General features: G+C 40.8%; 1 protein-coding gene across 6 annotated transcripts in view; it reads left to right on the top strand.

Annotated features, from left to right (window-relative positions):
* sytl2b (synaptotagmin-like 2b) overlaps window positions 1-19,326 on the top strand; it is a 31,012-nt gene that overhangs the window by 9,983 nt on the left and 1,703 nt on the right. For 2 of the 6 annotated variants that reach the window (XM_041994086.1, XM_041994087.1), the window contains exons 9-19: window positions 839-3,376; window positions 4,927-5,043; window positions 5,152-5,202; window positions 5,286-5,380; window positions 5,473-5,589; window positions 6,321-6,484; window positions 8,347-8,449; window positions 8,527-8,688; window positions 8,838-8,922; window positions 15,341-15,443; window positions 15,535-15,740. In XM_041994086.1, coding sequence (XP_041850020.1) covers window positions 839-3,376; window positions 4,927-5,043; window positions 5,152-5,202; window positions 5,286-5,380; window positions 5,473-5,589; window positions 6,321-6,484; window positions 8,347-8,449; window positions 8,527-8,688; window positions 8,838-8,922; window positions 15,341-15,443; window positions 15,535-15,740 — 3,741 coding nt within the window. Of the gene's footprint in view, window positions 1-838; window positions 3,377-4,926; window positions 5,044-5,151; window positions 5,203-5,285; window positions 5,381-5,472; window positions 6,135-6,320; window positions 6,485-8,346; window positions 8,450-8,526; window positions 8,689-8,837; window positions 8,923-15,340; window positions 15,444-15,534; window positions 15,741-19,326 lie in introns of those variants that run through there. The other 4 variants (XM_041994088.1, XM_041994089.1, XM_041994090.1 and 1 more) reach the window with 4 other exon arrangements.

The raw sequence follows: 19,326 nt of genomic DNA, 5'->3' as shown, positions 1-19,326 counted from the left end.
TAAGCTAATAGCTCCTCAGAACTGAGCCACAGAAGAGAAAATTTAATGCATTCAAAACAAACCAAACATCAAAAGTTTTAGAGCAAGTAAACACTATCATCAGTAAATTTCACACTGCATCACTTTCACATCAGTTTTCATATCGAAGAGCATCAGTGTTGCTCTGCTTTTTACATGCATAGTGGAGGATCAATGTATCCTGCTGCTGATCAGCTGTGACCTAAAGTTCTGCTGGTTTGATCCAAGTACCAACTACTAGACAGTAAAAAAAACAAACAAAAAAAACTATGAATGTTGCACATGGCTTGACTCTTCAATGTGCCATGTTGTAATCAAGTATTGGTGACCGTGTTTAGAAGTTAAAGTTGAACATTCTACCATCTGCAGCTTATTTAGATTCAAATGTTTGTGGTTGTCAGTATTACTTTAAAAGATATGACCATGAAATGTCTCATTTTCTGCAGCTGCATTGAAAGAAGATACAGAACTGATGTGAAAGGGGCATTACAAGTGTCCCCAAAGATTTCAACAGAAAAAAAGATTAAAGTTGTGAAAATGACTCTGCTTAAATGATGTACTGCAGAATACAAACATGCTCACATTTTGATGTGCAGTGAGATTAAAGTGACAGCCCGTACCCAGAGACAGACTTTACCATGGTTTTGAAATGCTCCTCTCAGACAAGAAGCTTCTACATAGATGCTGTTTTATGAGAACATATTAAATTACTGCAGGAGTCTGTGAGCTGTTGTACTTCGTTATTTTAATTGAGGAAAATAAGAGGTCAGCGGCAGATAAAATGAACCACGCTTTTGTCTTTTCCCATCTTCCTTTTCAGATCCAGATCCTCCCTTGTCTTATGACCTCAACTTTATTGACAAGTCTGACCAGCAAACCCAGAGATCAAATCACAAGCATGTGTTTAAATTATCCCCTCAGACCACCAGCCCCACTGGTGAGGACGAGGAGGAGTCCATTGTGAAGGTGCTGGACTGGTTCAACCGCAGCACAGACAGCAGTGATTGGCTGAATACAGAAGACGGTCCAAAGGCCACAAAGAGATCTGATAGACGACACGCTGTCTGCAAATTACAAGATGAAGATTCATTAGCAAGAGATGGTATAAGTGATAGACGTACAAGTGATAGAGAGAGGGAAACACTTGAAGCAAAGATGAGTCACGTCCACAAACAGAACAATGAGGATAAAAAGTTAAGAGCAGTACACAGAAAAGGCAGCAGGGAACTGACTGAAACACAAGAGGAGGCGAGGATAGACACCAGAGAGAGAACACATTCACAAGATGTGAAAGATAACACTGATGAAAGCCAACCACTGAAGATCTCTCATCTAAAGTCATTCTGGGAGAAAAGCAACACAGGCCCTAAGATACTGATCAGCAAATCAGCAACGCCCGGCGACAAAGGACCAAACCCTGCTCACCTTTCAGCGGAGAAAGGGGCTGATATCCCGTCTGTTCCTGGAATATACAGTGAGAAGGGAACACATGATAAATTCACCTCAAATCCAAATGATGAAAGGGAACAGCAGCTGGTAATCAGTCCACAGATAAATATGGGAGGCAGTGTTTACATAAATAATCACCAGCAAGCAGAAAATGTGATGATTAATTCAACTCAAATGAACAAAAGCGACTCAGCTTATTCAAAGTTGCTCTTCAGCCCCCAAAAGGTCGACAGAGGAGTTTCAGATAGTGAGACTTTATGTGTATCCCGACTGAGCTCACCAGAAAGAACAGCCATCGATCCAGTGTCTGAGAGTGCTTCTGTAGTCAAACCAAAGCTGCAGCCAGATGGTATTTCAGAATCAGGAGAGCTGATCCTGCAAGAACTGCTATCAGCGACCATCCCTGTGACTCAGCAGGATACAGATCAACACACAAGGGTCAGTTCAGACTCTGAGAAGCTCAGTTTGACAAGAAACAATCCACATATGGACTTCAAACCAGGTGGAAATTATGCCCAGATCACTACCAAAGCACAAATTTGCAGAGTTTCAAGTGAAGAGATGAAGAGGAGGGACAGTGAAGATAACAGTATGCATTCAAGCATGTCTCCTAAAAGGAAAGAGGAGGTATCCAATAAAGACAAGACTAATAGTCCTCACTTAAATAGTCAGGGACATCAGGATAGCACAGCAGAGAGAATAAAGCAGCTTAAATCCTTCTGGGAGCAGGAACGCAACAAGCCCGTGTTTTACACTGGTAAACCAAAAGCTTATGGAGAAGGAAAATTTGCTCGTGGAGCCAACCTGGCCAAATTGAATAAAAGATTTACCAAGTCTGAGTTTGACCTGAGTTTAATTGGAAATGAATCATGCAGTGATGAGGAAGACCACAAAAACCATCCAAATTTTACAATTCTCCCACTAAATCAGAGATTAGATAAACTGTCTCCAAGCCTCGGCACAAGTCGTACCCAGTTTAACACTCTGCGGGAGTTCTGGGACGACGCCACCTCCGACTCCAGGGTATCATTAACCTTTGACAAACCCAAAAGCCCCAAACGAAAAGAGCCAGTAGGTGCCCAGCTCTCATTTGTGGAGTTAAAGGGTGTTGACTCAGAGATTTCTCGCCTAAATCCTGCTGTTGAGAAAACAAGAGCTGCTGTTATGAAGTCATGTCCTCAGAATCGATCAAAGTCTCCACATGATAGACAGACGGGGTCTGGGTCAAGACCGCTGAGTGACAGCAAAAATATCCTGCCTACTTATATGTCAGTTGAGTCAGGGCCGGCGAGACAGTCCAGACGGAGCTCAAAAGATGGCAATAGAGAAGAGAAGTTCACAAAGCCACAAAACAATTCAGGCAAAGAGAGTCGAGCTCCAAAGAACAAAAAAGACAGCTTTAGTATTACCAGCAGTCGTGGAAATTCTCTGCGTCGTGCCACGAGCATGTTCAGTCTGAGTGTTGCTGATGAAAAAGATCCAAACCAACTCAGAATGGATGTAAACCCGGTTCACTCTCAGAGCAGAAAGCACAGGCAGAGCATTGATAAAGGCTCTTTGTCGAAAAGATCATCAGAGGACTCTGAGACTGTGGCTCCACGTGCACGAGCATTCGTTCCTACAGACTACCGTCATTACCTGGGGATGACAGACAGCACCAGCATCCACACATCACTCGCCCCAGCAGTGAAGGACGAAGGGACAGAGGTCAAGACTGGGTTTGATCTTGACCTGAGTGGACCAGTGAGGTCCAGCACGCCTGTGAACTCGGAAGAGCGTCACAGCAGGAAGAGCAACAAGATTAATCAACGCCCAGTGTGGGCAAACTACAGTCAGTCAGACACCGGCCAAGAGTCATCAATCAGCAGCACGTCAGAAACCTGGCCCAACTCGAGGAACAGTTCAAACCGTGAGCACCAACTTTTTATTTTATTGAAATTGTCTCCAAAAATGCAGTTAAATAATGATTAAATACAGAATCTGTCATTCTAAAAAGCAATTTAGTCACTTTATAAACCTAGGCTCTACTCTTTGATGATTGATGGGAACTCGTAGGACTGTGGATAGCTTTTAGAATGACTACATATAAACATGGCTATAACCACCAGGAATGATCTGCCATTGCAAACAACTGCTGAGTTTCTAGAAAGTCTGCTTCAGCTTGTAAACAAATCAACATGCACAATGACCATTCCTGTTATTAGATCAGCAGAAAAGTTTGCAAAAGAGATAATGCAGTTATCAAAATGACTGTACCAGATGGATTATTTGTGTTTCTCTTAGACCTGAATGATACTAATGATGAACCATGTGCATATAGCATATTGCTATGACTATTTATTATATAAACATTTTAAAAATTAATCTTAAAAATGTACATTTCAAAGAGCAAAAGTAACAAAATAATGTGATTAAAATAGTGAAAAAAAGAATTAAACACAAGATTACAACCTTCTTTCCAGCAAGAAACTGGTTGATGCAAAACTGAAAAATAGCCTTGTCAGAGCAGACCCAACAAAATAACACTAACAAATAAATAAATAAGTAAACAAAGAAAATACAAATCTAATATACAGAATGTTTGACCACTAAACAGAAAACGGTGACATGGAAACGATTCTACATCTTAATTGACAAATTTATAGTAAATGTAACAGTACTGTCATATTTTGTATAAAATATGTATAAATGAACTAAATAAAGATTTTAAATAAGATGATTTTAAACCCATGTTTTAAAGTATTTAGTTTGCAGCTGCTGTTTGCAGCCTGTTTACCGTCTCCATGGCGAGGAATCCAGCAGTATCCTTGACATCATGTCCGTGTTGGGCTGTCTGTGTTTGCCGTGACAAATCTTTGTAAACAGGGTGTTTAGTTGTGGCCTGATGCCAGTGTTTAGTTTATGGGCTGAACAACACATGGTTCTAACTTTACTGAATCTAAGTGTAAAGCAGAAGTTTACAGACCTTAAGAAGTTTCTGTCAAGGCAGAAATATTTCACATCTTCACAGTATTTCAGAAAGCAAAAAAAAGCTTACTGAATTACACATTTGCTCCACAGCTGTTTAGTTGTTTCGTTTTATGTTGGCAAGTTTGTTAAAATCCTTATATTTTATGGTTAAAAGTTAATGACAACACAAAATGTATCAATATACACTATTAAGCCTCAAGCAAATAAAAGTGGATTTTTAATTCCAGTTCTACATGCTGTTTTTTTATATTTCAATATCTAAATTTTTATTTGCATGTAATTATTATGTTCTGTGGAGCTTCAGTAATGATCTGATTTATCCATGAGTTGAACAAAAGGAAATTAATCTAATTTCTTTTCCTATATCAATATAAACAGGTTATCAAATGACAAAATGGGAAAACACACACACACACACACACACACATACACAGAGAAAACAGCATCAAACAGGCCCAGTTAATCAGAGCTTTTTCCTCCTATATGAAGGTGAAATTGATGATGATGATGACCAAAATCCTGTTAGGAAAGCACTGCGGCGAGCAGAGACTCGGCCCAAAAATCTGGCTAAAAGTTTGGAGGACATCACAGCATCTATAACACCAAGTGAGACATTCTCTGCCCTATCAAGACAATTTATTTTTCTTTCAGGTGTGCAGATAATTTTGTGTGATTTTTTTTCTTTCTTTAATTGTCTTTTTTCTTTTCTTGCAGGACAGGAAAGACGACCAGACCCAACGGCTGATCTTAGGCGCAGCAGTGATGGTACAGATAGCATTTCCTTTTCATAATGAACATTTTGAAGGGGAAAATTTGTACATTCTTGCTCTCAATAAACCACTCTGTAGTTTCAGCCATCACATCACCTTCCTCAGCTCTGTTTTCAAGTCCAGACCACTTGAAGAAAATGAGCAAATCTGTTCCTTCGTTCTTACAGAATGAGGTAAAAACGTCTGCATCCTTTAGTCCAGAAGGTCAAAGCTTGCTCTGCCTCAGTGTGCACAGAGCTTTCTGCTCCTACTGTCTGTGTTTCAGAACGCTGGCGAAGATGCTGACTCCACCTGTGAGCACAGATACCAGCAAGGAAGACTAATGGCAGGCAGCTCAGTGACTAACCTGAGCAGCTCTTCTGGCATGGCGTCTATGTCGTCTGTATGTTCACACACAGCAGCATGAGTTGCTTATGCATGATTCCTGCATCCCACTTGTTATTGTGTGTGCTGGTTCACTGTTAAACCTGTTAAACTGAGCAGAAAAATCATCTATGTTTTTATCTCAGCTTGTGCTTTTTCCTCTGTCAAGATGTCTGCTTTGGAAATGGCTGCATTGGCATTGGACATGAGTGTTTAGTGTTGTTAACGTACAAAATCCTAGAAAAGTTCTGCAAAGCAGCCATGCACTTCGACTACACACTGGTAGAAAATCAAGGAGTTAGCTCCCATGTTTACCGCAAAGTTGAAAATATAGCTTAAAAATAAAAGAAAGATTAAATTTCAAGCTGTTGTCACCAGGGTTAGATCATATCCAGTCTCATAGAGCTGAACTGAGACAATAACAATATTGCTCTCCACAATAAAACATAGAAATTCCATCAGACTTATGGCTTTTAGGTGAGGTGTCTTCAAGCTGTATTGAAGACTCACCCAGTGCATGCTGGGATAGATTTCAGTCCCTCATGACTCAACAGGATAAAGCAGGTTTAGCTAATGGATGAACAGATATTCTTCCTCCATGCCCTAAACCTACTGTCCACATTATCCATATTGTGACTTAATCACCAGCTCTGTCAAAGATTGATATTGAATTCTCAGTCATTTTGCTTTTAAATGCATGACCTGTGTGTGTGTTTATCTGTGTGTGTGTGTGTGTGTTTGTGCTCTCAGCTAAGTGGAAGTGTGATGACTATGTACAGTGGTGATTTTGTGGAGGTTCAGGGAAACATCCAGTTCTCCATCAATTACATTCAGAGGCTCAGAGAGTTTCACATCTTTGTGGCGGAGTGCCGAGGCTTGGCTGCAGTCGACCCAAAGAGGAGCCGCTCCGATCCGTGAGTGATGTATCTGATGGTTGAATATCAGATGTGGTGGAGAAAGGGTTAATAACTCTTCTAACAGAATTGCTCCTTGCACAATATAAAAGTACTTTCTTCCTTGAAAAAGTCCAGCAAAGTCCAAAAATTCTTTAAAGAACTATATTTATTAAAGTGGCTTTATCAAGCCATTAAAGAAAAACAAGATATTCTTATATTATTCAAAGAAAAAAGAAACATTAAGGATCCACAACGATAGTGCCAGGATTATCTTGTCTGAAATTTGACATTCTGTCACAGAAAATTCTGTTTGCGTATTATTTCAATATTCCAACACTCCAGGTTTCCAGATAAGACACTGGCTAATATTCAATATAACAAACAAAAGAACTGAACCACATATCATTTTTACCCAATCTGAAAAACCACAGCATCCATCAAAACACGTTTGTGACCAAAGGTGAAATAAAATGAGGGTCAAACCTGGAGATTTATTTGAAAGATGGAAAGCCTCAGAGCCAAAAAGAATTTATTTGGTCTTGCCCTTCACGTTGTGTTACATCTTAAATTTCTCAAAAAAATTAGAACCGTTTAGAAGTGTAAATACAAATGAAATTTTTGCTGAGTACCAGAAAAAAAGTAGCCCATTCAGACTCACGCTATTTGCATTATTTTCAGTGCACTCTTGTGGAAATGTGAGGTTTAAAACCTCTTAACAGGCCTCCATCACTTTGCGCCCACATATTGTCCAACTAAAGAATTATACTTGACAACAGCTGGGTTAACACTGGCATTTCTATTTACATTCAGAAGGTATGTTTAAGAACAGCTCAATAGAAACAATAAAAAATGGGGAAAAAAAACATACCTTCCTACACAAAAAGAACTTATACTGTCATGTCAGGGGGTTTTGGTTATTTTCAAAGAAGATTGGATGCTTTTTAGAGAAAATGGAAACAACTTGATAAATTCCTTCTGACTTTTGCAAATATAAAAGTAATGTGACTCATCAGCTGTTTGTGGTGTGAACCACAAAAAAATGAACTATCTTTCCAGATACGTGATATCATACGACAGTGCCAGATTTTCTTAGAGATGAAAAACTCCCAAAAGAAGAGCTGTTTCCATTTTAGTCTTGCAGTTTTTCCTCCCCCTTCCTGATAGGACAGCTTCTACTACAGCTTCTAATACTTAGCAATGTAGCCGATACTGCCACCCACTGATGATACAACACAGACTAGTTTATCTGTTTTTTAAAATAAGTAAAGAGAGAATTGGATATATCTGTTTCACATTTCTTTTTTGCCACTTTTGAAAAGCTTGTTTTATATTATCCCTAGAAATCTTAACTTGTTTTACCACAACTTACATGAAAATCTGTATAAAGTAAATTAGCTTTATACCCAATGTTTCCATTAAAACACCTTCAGGAAATTTACATAGAGAAATATTATCTGGTAAATTGTTTTTTTCTTGCTATTCCCGATTAGCTCTTAATGTTACGTGGGAGTTCTGTGGGAGTTTGTTTAGTGGCATTTTTAGGGTTCTTGAAAATGGGATGAAAAGCTGGAAATAATCTTTACACAAATATGCAGTTTGGACACAATGAAAAGTTTAGCATGATGAGCATACTAGGGTGAAATCTTTGGTGAAATTTGGATATGGAGTTTTTTTAAATTAATCTAACCAACATGGCAAATATTACACAAAAAAGCATATATTACATCATAGTTTTGTAATTGCCATTGGTGTTTTCTCATTTCTTTGAATATTGGATCAACTGTATTAATAAGTCAAATTTTAATTGATAAAATGTCTTTTAGTTCAACCTTTTCTTAATTGTGACATTAAAGGAGTATTCTGATCTTTTGCTTTTTAAGGTATGTCAAAAGCTACCTGGTTCCTGACAAAGCTAATCTCGGAAAGAGGAAAACATCTGTAAAAAAGAAGACACTAAATCCAACTTTTAATGAGATTCTCAGAGTAAGAGCAGAGACACTTTTCCCACACTGTAATACTTCCCTGACAACAAACAAAAGCAGCTTGTTTTGTCTTAACAGTATCGTGTTCGTATGGAGTATCTCAGAACCCAGATGCTTATTCTATCCGTTTGGCATCATGACACCTTTGGCAGGAACAGTTTCCTGGGTGAGGTAGATGTGGACCTCTCCAAGTGGGACTTTGACCACACCCAGATGAATTTCTTAGCTCTGAAAGCAAGGGTAAAGACAAAAATGCACACGCACACACAAAGGCTGCTTTATCTGCAGCTGTTTTCTCATCAAAAGACAGCTGTTTATCTTTGTGGCTACGAACCTGCTTTTTCATTTCCTTGAGACATGATGAGTATGTAAAATCTCCTCTGTTTCAGACTATACCCACTGTAGAACCGTCAAATGGACGAGGGGAGATGAGACTGGCCATACGTTTCCTGCCACAGATCACCCACAGTGAAGGTCTGCTCTTCATCCTCTCCTTTTGAAATATAGATTTGTAATATAACTCATTGGTTTGAGATACTGAGCTGTAAAAGTAGCCCAACAAAGTCAAAGAGCAGCTAATGATCCAAGAACAAAACAAACAGAAGAAGATGCAGAACATTAGATGTACAGTTAAGTCCACATTTGACGTAAATCAGGCTATACAAAGTAAGAATTATCTATTGATGCTTGATGTATGTTTGTAGATAATATTTACATCATATACACCTGAATAAATTAAGTCAATTACCACACCTTAAGATGTGAATACTGACATTTGTAATAATTACATTAACCTAAGCTGGTAATGCGACATTTAGTTGAGCTTTAGCTCAAGTTTTTTACGCTGTCGTCATTAGATTCAGCAGATTTAGCAAGCTCTGTTGCTTTAGCTCCCTCACTGTTTCTGTGTACAGAGGGAGCACAGATGTTTACAGCTGTGTGCAGCTGGCAAGGAAAATTGTTGGAACTACTTTAAGCAAAAATTTTTCCTTCTGTCATGACAACACAGAGGAGCTTTTTGCAGCCAGGCTGGAGCCTTGGATTGAAATAATTTAAAAGTATGTAGACACTGGCAAAGGATCTTAACACTAGCGTGATTCTCATAAAAAAAACTGAAAATATGCTCTTTTGAAATTATGCTGCCTGAGATTAGACCCTCTTAAAGGCTTGTTTTAAAAAAATCTCATTCTGATTTGATAGGTAGATTCCTTTAGAGTTTAAAACTCAGTGTAAGGTTTGTAAAATCTTTGTTCTATTCATGAAAACAAAACAAGCCATTCTCCAGGGCGGGAGGGAAAACTCCAGCCCACATGTGACGCCCGCCGGCTTATCAGCCAGCCAGGAGAGAGTTGCAGGACGTGCTGGAGACGCTGACAGTGGAGGATGCCCAGCACCCGCCTCCCCTGATCCCTGATTGGCCGCCTTACCACTCACTCCCCAAACAAGCTGTCCAATCCGGAGAAGAGGCCTCCTTTAAGACAGAGTCATCACCATCATTCGGGGCAGCTGTGGATTGTGGGACACATGCCTGCCAGTTTGAGAAAGATTGTGGATTGTGTGGTTTAAGAGACTTTTCTGTGCGAGTTAGCGATTTGGTTTAGTGATAAATACCTTTTTGTGTTCTGAGCTTTAGTGCCGTCCCTGCCTGAAAGAAGGAGGTTTTTGTGTTTAGTTTATTAGGAGTTTGGTTTTGTTTTGATAGAAGTCCGCCTGAGAGCGTGTGTTTATTTTGTTTGTTAATTAGTCCGCCTGTGTGCGTGTAGCCCGTTTTGGGGACATTTTTGGTTTGTTTGTTTGTTTTGTTACTAAGTAGAGTTAAGACTAATTGTTAAATACCCGACAGGGACACTTTGAGTTGTTTATTTTGTATTATTTGCCGGTTAAGGGTTGTTTGTGTTTTGGAACCCATTTTTGTTAATAAACATTATTGTATTTCATTTACCCTTGGTCCGGCCATTCCTGTGTTACAGTCCTTTTGACCCCTGGACGTAAAGGGGGACGTAACATAGTGGGGGCTCGTCCGGGAGATTTTTTGTAATATTATAGTATATATTATTGTATATCACTTTATTAGATTTAGATACGTGTGTGTGGCGCGTGGTTTGAGTACCCCTCGTGGTGAGAGTGGTTGCTCTTACTGCTGCGTGTTTGTGTGGCTCTTTTCAGGCACGGTAGGTAATTTTGAACTCAGTTTTGTTGGCATTGTACAGGTAAGGTTAATTGTAGTTTTGTGATATGGCTATGCGGCGCACTCCGTTTGATCTGGATCGGTTCATAGTGGAACCGACTCTGGATTGTCTGGAGGCGTGTCGGAAGGATGATTTAGCCTTAGTAGCTGACCACTACGACATTCCAAGGCCGAAACAAATGCGGAAAAAGGAGTTAATGTCATTAGTGGTGGCAGGCTTGGTGGAACGGCAGGTGCTTCAGGTGCCTGCAGTTGCTGGGAAATCGGAGGATTCTCCTGATGAGGCTGTTCCCTCCACCAGTGGGGGTGGAGAGGAAGCTGAGCAGAGCACTCAGCTGGATCTGGTTGATATGGAGGAGGATAGCGAGGACGGTGATAGGCCTGCGACACCTGTCACGCTTCCCCGTTTTGAGCCTCTTCCACTCGACAGCAGCTCTGGTGCTTCCCCGTTGGGGGCACGGCACAGGCTTAAGCTGGCCAGACTTCGCATGGAAGCCCAGGAGAAGGCCCAGCAGCGACAATTCCAGTTTGAGATCAGAAAGCTGGAAATTGAAGCCGACAAAGCTGTGCGCTTGCGGCAGGTTGAGCTGGATGCCCAGGCCAAGGCCACCTCGCCGTGGATCTCTGCTGCCCCGTCAGGGTCTCAGAGTCCCGCGGCCCCCTATGACATAGCAAAGTTTATTCCTTTTGTTCCGGTGTTTGGTGAGTCTGATGTGGACTGCTATTTTCCGGCGTTTGAGCGCATTGCGCTTGCGCTGCGGTGGCCGAAAGAATGCTGGCCATTATTGGTACAATGCCGGTTGACTGGTAAAGCTCAGGAGGTGGTAGCAGCGCTCCCTCTTGCAGCCAGCCAGAATTATGATATCGTGAAAGCCACGGTTCTGAAAGCGTATGCGCTAGTTCCGGAGGCATACCGACAGAAGTTTCGTGCCCACAAGAAGGAATCTTCTCAAACTTTTGTAGAATATGCGCGAGAGAAGAGCACGCTCTTCGATCGCTGGTGTGCGTCTTGTGATGTGACGACTTTTGAAAAGCTCAGAGAACTTATACTGGTTGAAGAGTTTAAGAACCGCTTACCAGAAGGGTTGGTGGTACACCTTAATGAGCACCGAGTGGATAACATAACTTCTGCGGCCACGTTAGCCGATGAATACGTGCTCACTCACAAAGTGGTGTTTTCGGCTCCAACCAAACCCACATTTAGAAAAACCACTGAAACTGAGAAAGTGAGAAAACCTGACGACAGAAAATGCTTTTACTGTCAGAAGCCGGGTCATTTAATAGCCAACTGTCGACTGTTGGCTAAGAAAGAACAAAACCCAGTGGTACAGAAAGAAGTTGGTTTTATAAAACAAGCTGAATCAGTGGTGAAAAGAGGGAGTAACCACATAGATCCTTGTTTTAAGCCATTTATAATGGCCGGAAAAATATCACTGAATGGCAGGAGTGAGGAGGAGAAAGAAGTGCAGGTGTTGCGTGACACTGGAGCGTCACAAACCCTCATTTTGGCGAGTGCTTTGCCCTTTTCTGAAGCCTCATCCGAAGGCAATAGGGTGTTGCTGAGAGGTGTTGAAATGGGTAATGTTCCCCGCGAAGTGCACCGAGTACATTTAAAAACTGATTTAATCAGCGGTGTTTTCCCCATGGCAGTTTGTGCTGAACTTCCTATTGCTAACGTGATGGTGCTTTTAGGAAATGACATTGCAGGTGGACATGTGATGCCTTCCCTGGAAGTGATCAACAATTCGGTGGAGGTTCATGCCACAAAGGAGGAAGCGCCGACTGGAGTGACAACTCATGCACAAGCGAAAAGGCTGCGTAAGAAACGTCACGAAAATGATGACATTCATTTGGCTGACAGCTTTCTTGTTCCTACAGACACCAATGAAGTCACAGTAGAATCTGTAGAGGAGAGCCAGGCCTCCGAAGCTCGGAAAACCCTGGTCTCCCCTACTGTCCCTCTGTTTACGCCCGTTCGCGATCAGCTGATGACTGCGCAGGAGGAGGATCCCACACTGCGCTCGTACTACCAGGTGGTGAGTGCTGAGAGCGCTGAGGCGGAAACTATTCCCTTATATAGACATGAGAGAATAGGAAGGAGGTGGGGGCGCCCTGTTGTGCTTCCTGGTACTGAGTGGAACATCGCAACGGAACGGTTAAGTAGCACCTATCATATACTACCGACCCCCGATCGGAAACGGAGAAATAGAAGGTGTAAAATGTATGTTCCCCGTGTTCCGAACAACGTGATTGACCGACACTCAGGTACACATCCAGACGGTGTCGCGCAGGTGATTTTAGTACCTGATAAACCCCCTGTTGAGCTACCCATGCGAGTAGAGACCCTATTTAGCCCTCGTCTGCCAGGTCTGAGGAGGCTGAAGGTTTTGCCGGCTGCACCTCAGCATCCTTACAGACCACAGCAGGCTAACGTAGACTGTCTTGGTCCATCCTCTCCGTGTTGCCACTCAGGGGGGTTCGACCGCCACCGCTATTATTCCACCAGAGAGAAGAAAACATTGCAACATTTCAGGGTTTATGTGGGATCTTCTCCTGTGCCAGTCCGAGAGTTCGTTGATCGCTATTCGTTTTAAGTTGTTCTGTCGTGTGTGTGATGGAATCCCAGGACTGTGGCTCTGGGTGCTGACTGTACAGGAATACAGCGTTGAGGTTCATCCCCGCAGAGTGACGGGGAATCTCTTTGCTGATGCCCTCTCCAGGGTTTGGAGAAATGTGAAAAATATGTGTGCTTTAAACTTTGCATTGTGTGAAAAAAAAAAAAAAATGGTGTATGCAGGTGGTGAAGACTGACATGTCTAAGAAGCCATGTCTTAAGGGGGGGAGTGTGACGCCCGCCGGCTTATCAGCCAGCCAGGAGAGAGTTGCAGGACGTGCTGGAGACGCTGACAGTGGAGGATGCCCAGCACCCGCCTCCCCTGATCCCTGATTGGCCGCCTTACCACTCACTCCCCAAACAAGCTGTCCAATCCGGAGAAGAGGCCTCCTTTAAGACAGAGTCATCACCATCATTCGGGGCAGCTGTGGATTGTGGGACACATGCCTGCCAGTTTGAGAAAGATTGTGGATTGTGTGGTTTAAGAGACTTTTCTGTGCGAGTTAGCGATTTGGTTTAGTGATAAATACCTTTTTGTGTTCTGAGCTTTAGTGCCGTCCCTGCCTGAAAGAAGGAGGTTTTTGTGTTTAGTTTATTAGGAGTTTGGTTTTGTTTTGATAGAAGTCCGCCTGAGAGCGTGTGTTTATTTTGTTTGTTAATTAGTCCGCCTGTGTGCGTGTAGCCCGTTTTGGGGACATTTTTGGTTTGTTTGTTTGTTTTGTTACTAAGTAGAGTTAAGACTAATTGTTAAATACCCGACAGGGACACTTTGAGTTGTTTATTTTGTATTATTTGCCGGTTAAGGGTTGTTTGTGTTTTGGAACCCATTTTTGTTAATAAACATTATTGTATTTCATTTACCCTTGGTCCGGCCATTCCTGTGTTACAGTCCTTTTGACCCCTGGACGTAAAGGGGGACGTAACACCACATCAGAGCATACATGAACAAAAAGAGTTAAAAAAAAAAAAATCAATATTCTGATTAATGAAAACTTAATTTTATTTATTTAGTCTTTGATCTACACTTGATCTGTTGTTGATGGATTTTCTAAGAACATTTAAATTGGAAAGGGAAAAATGGAATGATTTATAGTTACCTATGGACATAAAGTAGTCCCTGTCTTTTAAATAGGACTCAAGTCATTTAATCGCTGTGCCAGAAAGTCCTACCCAATTTTTCAGATGGTCTAGTAAGATGTTATGGCCGACCATGTGAATTGCAGAACTGAGATCTAAAAGTACCAGGACTGAAATGTTTCCGCTATCTGTCCTCAAGCAGATGTCATTGAAGACCTTAACTAGAGCGGTCTCAGTGCTTTTGTGTGGCCAAAAACCTGACTGGTAGATGTCAAAACAGTTTTTTAGTGTCAGGAAGTTGTGTAAAAGCTTTTTCTGTAATCTTACTAAGAAAGGGGAGGTTTGATATCTGCCTATATCGTCAACAAGTCTAAGTTGTCTTTTTCAGAAGTGGCTTATTTGATAACCTCGGCCTGGGCATTCATGTTAAAGAAAACACAGGAATGATCAGACATTCAATGAATGACATCAGTTAAATATTTAGGACTAATGTTATAACTAGCACTGAACATTGTGTTAAAAAATATTCTGTTATTATTTTTTTCCCTTTAACCTTAGTATCCACAGCTGTTGCTCACCCTCAAATCTTTTTTCATTATACCCATAAAAAAATAGTCTTTAATAATTTAACTCCAGGCTAAGAGACTTAGACTTTGTGAGACAAAGGTCTCCAAATGACTCCAACTGTACCATAGAGTCCAGTAAAAAATGAGAACAGGACTTTCAGTAAAATTCATTCAAATGGACAGCTTTAGTCCACATTTTGTTCTGTGTATTCACTGCAGCCTCTGTAAAAAATAAAGTCAAATACAACAATAAAATACAATCTTTTCCTTCAATTTTAATTAGTTTTGTTCTTAAAGAAAAATTAGATTCGGTCTTCATAGAAATGGCATAAAAAAAGGTCAATATGCTGAAGTTAGATGTCAAAGGTGAGGATATTTGATTGTAACTAAATTGTTTTGGCAGTGTAATCCCATTTTCATAAACATTTTGTGTGTCATTTTTTAAAGGTGTTGCCAAAGAAGTTTCCAGTACTGGAGAGATTCATATTTGGGTGAAAGAATGCAAGAATCTGCCTCTCATCCGGGCCACCATTGATCCTTATGTTAAGTGGTATGCTCACAAATAATTCTGCTCAAGTAAGGTAGAAATTTACCTCACTTGCTGTGCAGTAATTCTGCTTCTTCACCGGCCTTATTTTAAGCTTCGTGCTACCAGACACAAGCAGGAAAAGTCGCCAGAAGACACGTGTGCTGCGTAGGACAGCAGACCCAGTGTTTAACCATACAATGGTTTATGACGGCATTAGTGAAGCTGACCTAACAGAAGCCTGCGTGGAGCTGACTGTCTGGGACAGAGACCGGCTCGCAAGTAACCTCCTGGGGGGCTTGAGGCTCGGATCTGGAACAGGTAAGCAGTGAAAGAATCTCATATTTTGTCTAAGAAATGATAGTAATAAGATGAGTTGTAGTGTCACATGGTTTTCCATAGAAACTGAAAAAGCCTAACACCACTCCTGTGATTCAAATACATATGTACAAGCTCAAGTTGGGTCAAAAACCTGGTCATCTCATTATAAGTGTTATGACCCAGCCTTGCCACAAGGGGCGCAACAGGACCAATAACATAAATACCACGTGAAAAGGTGTGGTTAAGGTGTAATATGTTTTATTTGCTATAAAACTATTTACATGCTTAGATGGTAATTAAAGAAAATAAGGAAATGAAAACCATTCTATACAATAATAAGAATACAAAGGAAGCTTAACAATAAATCTAAACAAAAAACAAAAATGGCTACTAATTCCTAAGAACGAAAAGAGCGGGGATTCTCCTAGTGAGAATCCCCCTGAAAACTAGAATACCAAGCAAAACCCAAACGAAAATACCTGACACGAATCCAAACAAAACCAAACCAAAAACACAACCTCTGTTGCACTGTCAGGAGTTAAATCGATTAATACGAATTACACAAAAGGATCCACTGATCCACACAAGGCTTACTCACTAACAATCAAATTACACTACTCAGAGAACTCTCACGAAGCGAACTGTGCCCTAATGACACAGCTCCTGATGAATGGTGCAGTCCAGTATTTATTCAGGGGCAATCAGCCCGATGAGGTTCAGCTGAGGAGAGCGGGAGCGGCAGCAACGAATCAGCGAGCAGAAGGGGAGGGAGGACCGTCGTCATCACAGCTCCGTCTGATTGACAGGTCCGATGACCAATCCTAGGCGGCCAGGGCCTAGGCAGCTCCACTTCCTAGTAGCAGTGTGATGGACAGACTGGACGGCCAATCCCAGAGGGCCAGGGGCCGTAACATAAGTCACATGTCTAAGTTATGCACTTATGTGTCTGGTCCATCAGGTGGTAAAATGATCTTCTTTGTAAAGTTGCATTAACATTTCCTAGAGTCTAACATGACAATTTTACAGCCTTCTTTATAGTTTAGGTCAGTGTTTTGTCTTGTTTTGATTTGATGAGTTTTGATTCCATGTCTAAGGCCCCTATTTCTTATTTTGGTCATTTTGACTGACTGCTGCTTTTCTGTTGTCTGTTGTTTTTCCTATCTCTTCAGAATTCTTCAAATTTGGTAATTTATTATCAGTTTAGTCTAGATTTTTTTGTCTTTTATTCAGATAAGACAAGAGGCTTCTTGACTCTTGAGGGCCCTGCAGATGTAAACAATAGACCCACCCATTAAACTTTTTTAATGATTGTGATAGGTTAAGGAAACAGTGTTGACAATAATAATAATAATAATAATAATAATAATAATACATTTTATTTAAAGCAGCTTTCAGGAACCCCAAGGTTACTTTACAAAATCAACAAATCAAAGTAAAACAAAGCAGTCTGAGTGCAATAAAACAAAGAAGTGGAATAAAACAGTTTAATAGCAACGGAAATACAGCAGACAAGCAGATGAGTTGAAAAAGAGTTAAAGGTTGTACACAAGTCTGAACAGGAGGGTTTTTAGAAGGGTTTTAAAGAGAGGGAGGGAGTCACCATCATGGAAGTCAGGAGTTCCAGAACTTGGGAGCAGAGCAGCTAAAAGCCCTGCTCTCCATGGTAATAAGTTAATGGGACGGAACAGTAAGATGCAGAGAGGAAGAGGATCTGAGGGAATGGAAAGGGATGGCAGTGTGGAGCAGAGCAGACAGATCAGGAGGAGCGAGATGATGGATGGCCTTAAAAGTGAAAAGAAGGATACAGAAATTTACGGGGAGCCAGTGAAGCTGCTGTAGGACAGGGGTGATGTGGGAAGAGGATGGGGATTTAGTGATTATCTGGGCAGCAGAATTCTAGATCAGTTGAACTTTATGGAGTAATTTGTGGGATAGACCAAAAAGAAGGGTGTTACAGTAATCAAAGCAGTGGAGTGAGGTGTGAGTGAGGCGGTTAATGCTGCGTAGAGTTGAGGGGAAGGGGGAACTGAAGCGTTGTTGATAGAAAGTTAAAAACAGTTAGTTTGGAAAGAGTTGAAAGTATGTCAATGAGAATGAACTTTGTTTTATTGCTGTTAAGTTTGAGGAAATTGAAAGAGAACCAAGTCATCTAAACAGCTGGAAAGAGAAGAAGGTGGGAAGGAGAAGTTTGGTTTGCCTCAGCTGTAGAGTAAAATTAATGTTGTGTTTCCGGAAGATATTCCCAAGGGGAAGGATGTAGGTTATGAAAAGAAGAGGACCCAGGACACAACCCTGAGAGGATGCCTGCAGTGAGAGGAGAGGTTTGGGAAGACTGAGTGAGGCCAGGAGAAGATAATCTACTGAGAAGGATGGTGTGAGATATACTGTAGTATCAAAGGGCACACTCAGATCAAGAACGATGAGGATGGAGAGAAAACCAGAATCAGCTGCGATAAGGAGGTTGTTAGTGATTTTCTAGAGTGTGTTTTCATTGCTGTGGAGGGGGTGGAAACTAGACCGGAACTGTTCGTGCAGATTGTTTTGGGTTAGATGAGCATGGAGCTGAGAGGCAACTGTTTTCTTTAGGATTTTGGAGATTAAAGGCAAGTTGGAGATAGGGTGAAGTTATTTGCATCTGAACCGTTTTTTTTATATATATATTGGTGTGACAAAGGGAGGCAAGCTTTAATCAGAGCTGTAGGGGGAGGGTAGAGTTGGCAGGAAGAGGATTTTTAATTGCAGTTGAGTTCAGATATGACTGAGGGGGTAAGGAGTGGTGAAATGTGTCTTCATGTGAGAGTTACCACCACTTGTAGACCTTTTTACTGTTGCTGAATAATTTTTCCCAATAAATAGTACTTTTATGATTCACAAAAAGAAAAAAAAAGAAAGAGAAAGAGAAAGAAAGAAAGAAAGAAAGAAAGTCTAATTTGGATCAGCGGGTTTGGAACGGATAGTGGAAAAAATTGCAGTTTTATTAAAAAAAAAAAAAAAAAAAAAAAAAAAAAAAAGGAAAAGGTTGCAGTTTTACTGAATAATATTTAGAAATGTCACAATTACAACGATTTTAAAGCTCTAAAATCGTTATATACCTTAACTTGTCTTTAAACATGACATGTTTAAAGACAAGTCATGACGTGTATCACATAATTCGTATTTGCTGCATTTAAGATACAGTAATCCTTTGTAAAGGTGCAACAGATGGGAATAAAAGCTCCATTTACCCTCCCTTTTTTTAAAGCCCCTCCACTTTTTTTACTTGACTGAAACTCATAATTTGTAAGATTCACTTATAGATTGCTATAGATAGGAAATGACAAAATGCACATTTTGGGTTAGGTGTCAGAAATGTTAGCAAGAGATTTGAGAAAAGATGGCTGGGGTTAAATTAAACTAAACTGGAGCTTAAACATTTTGAACTGAGTGAATTAAGACTAAACACAAACTCATCAAGGGTCTTTTGATATTGATATTGAAAAGAGGTGCAGTTGCTGATTCTGTTATATTATTTGTGAAATAAATGTTTTTGGATTACTTTCTCCTATAAATCCCAAAACCTTTAAAGTCTTAACAAAAGAAGAGGAAA

Source organism: Melanotaenia boesemani, chromosome 9 (assembly GCF_017639745.1).
Source record: "Melanotaenia boesemani isolate fMelBoe1 chromosome 9, fMelBoe1.pri, whole genome shotgun sequence".
Taxonomy (NCBI): Eukaryota; Metazoa; Chordata; class Actinopteri; order Atheriniformes; family Melanotaeniidae; genus Melanotaenia; species Melanotaenia boesemani.
Note: the sequence above shows the minus strand (reverse complement) of the source record. Positions and strands in the feature narration are given on the sequence as shown.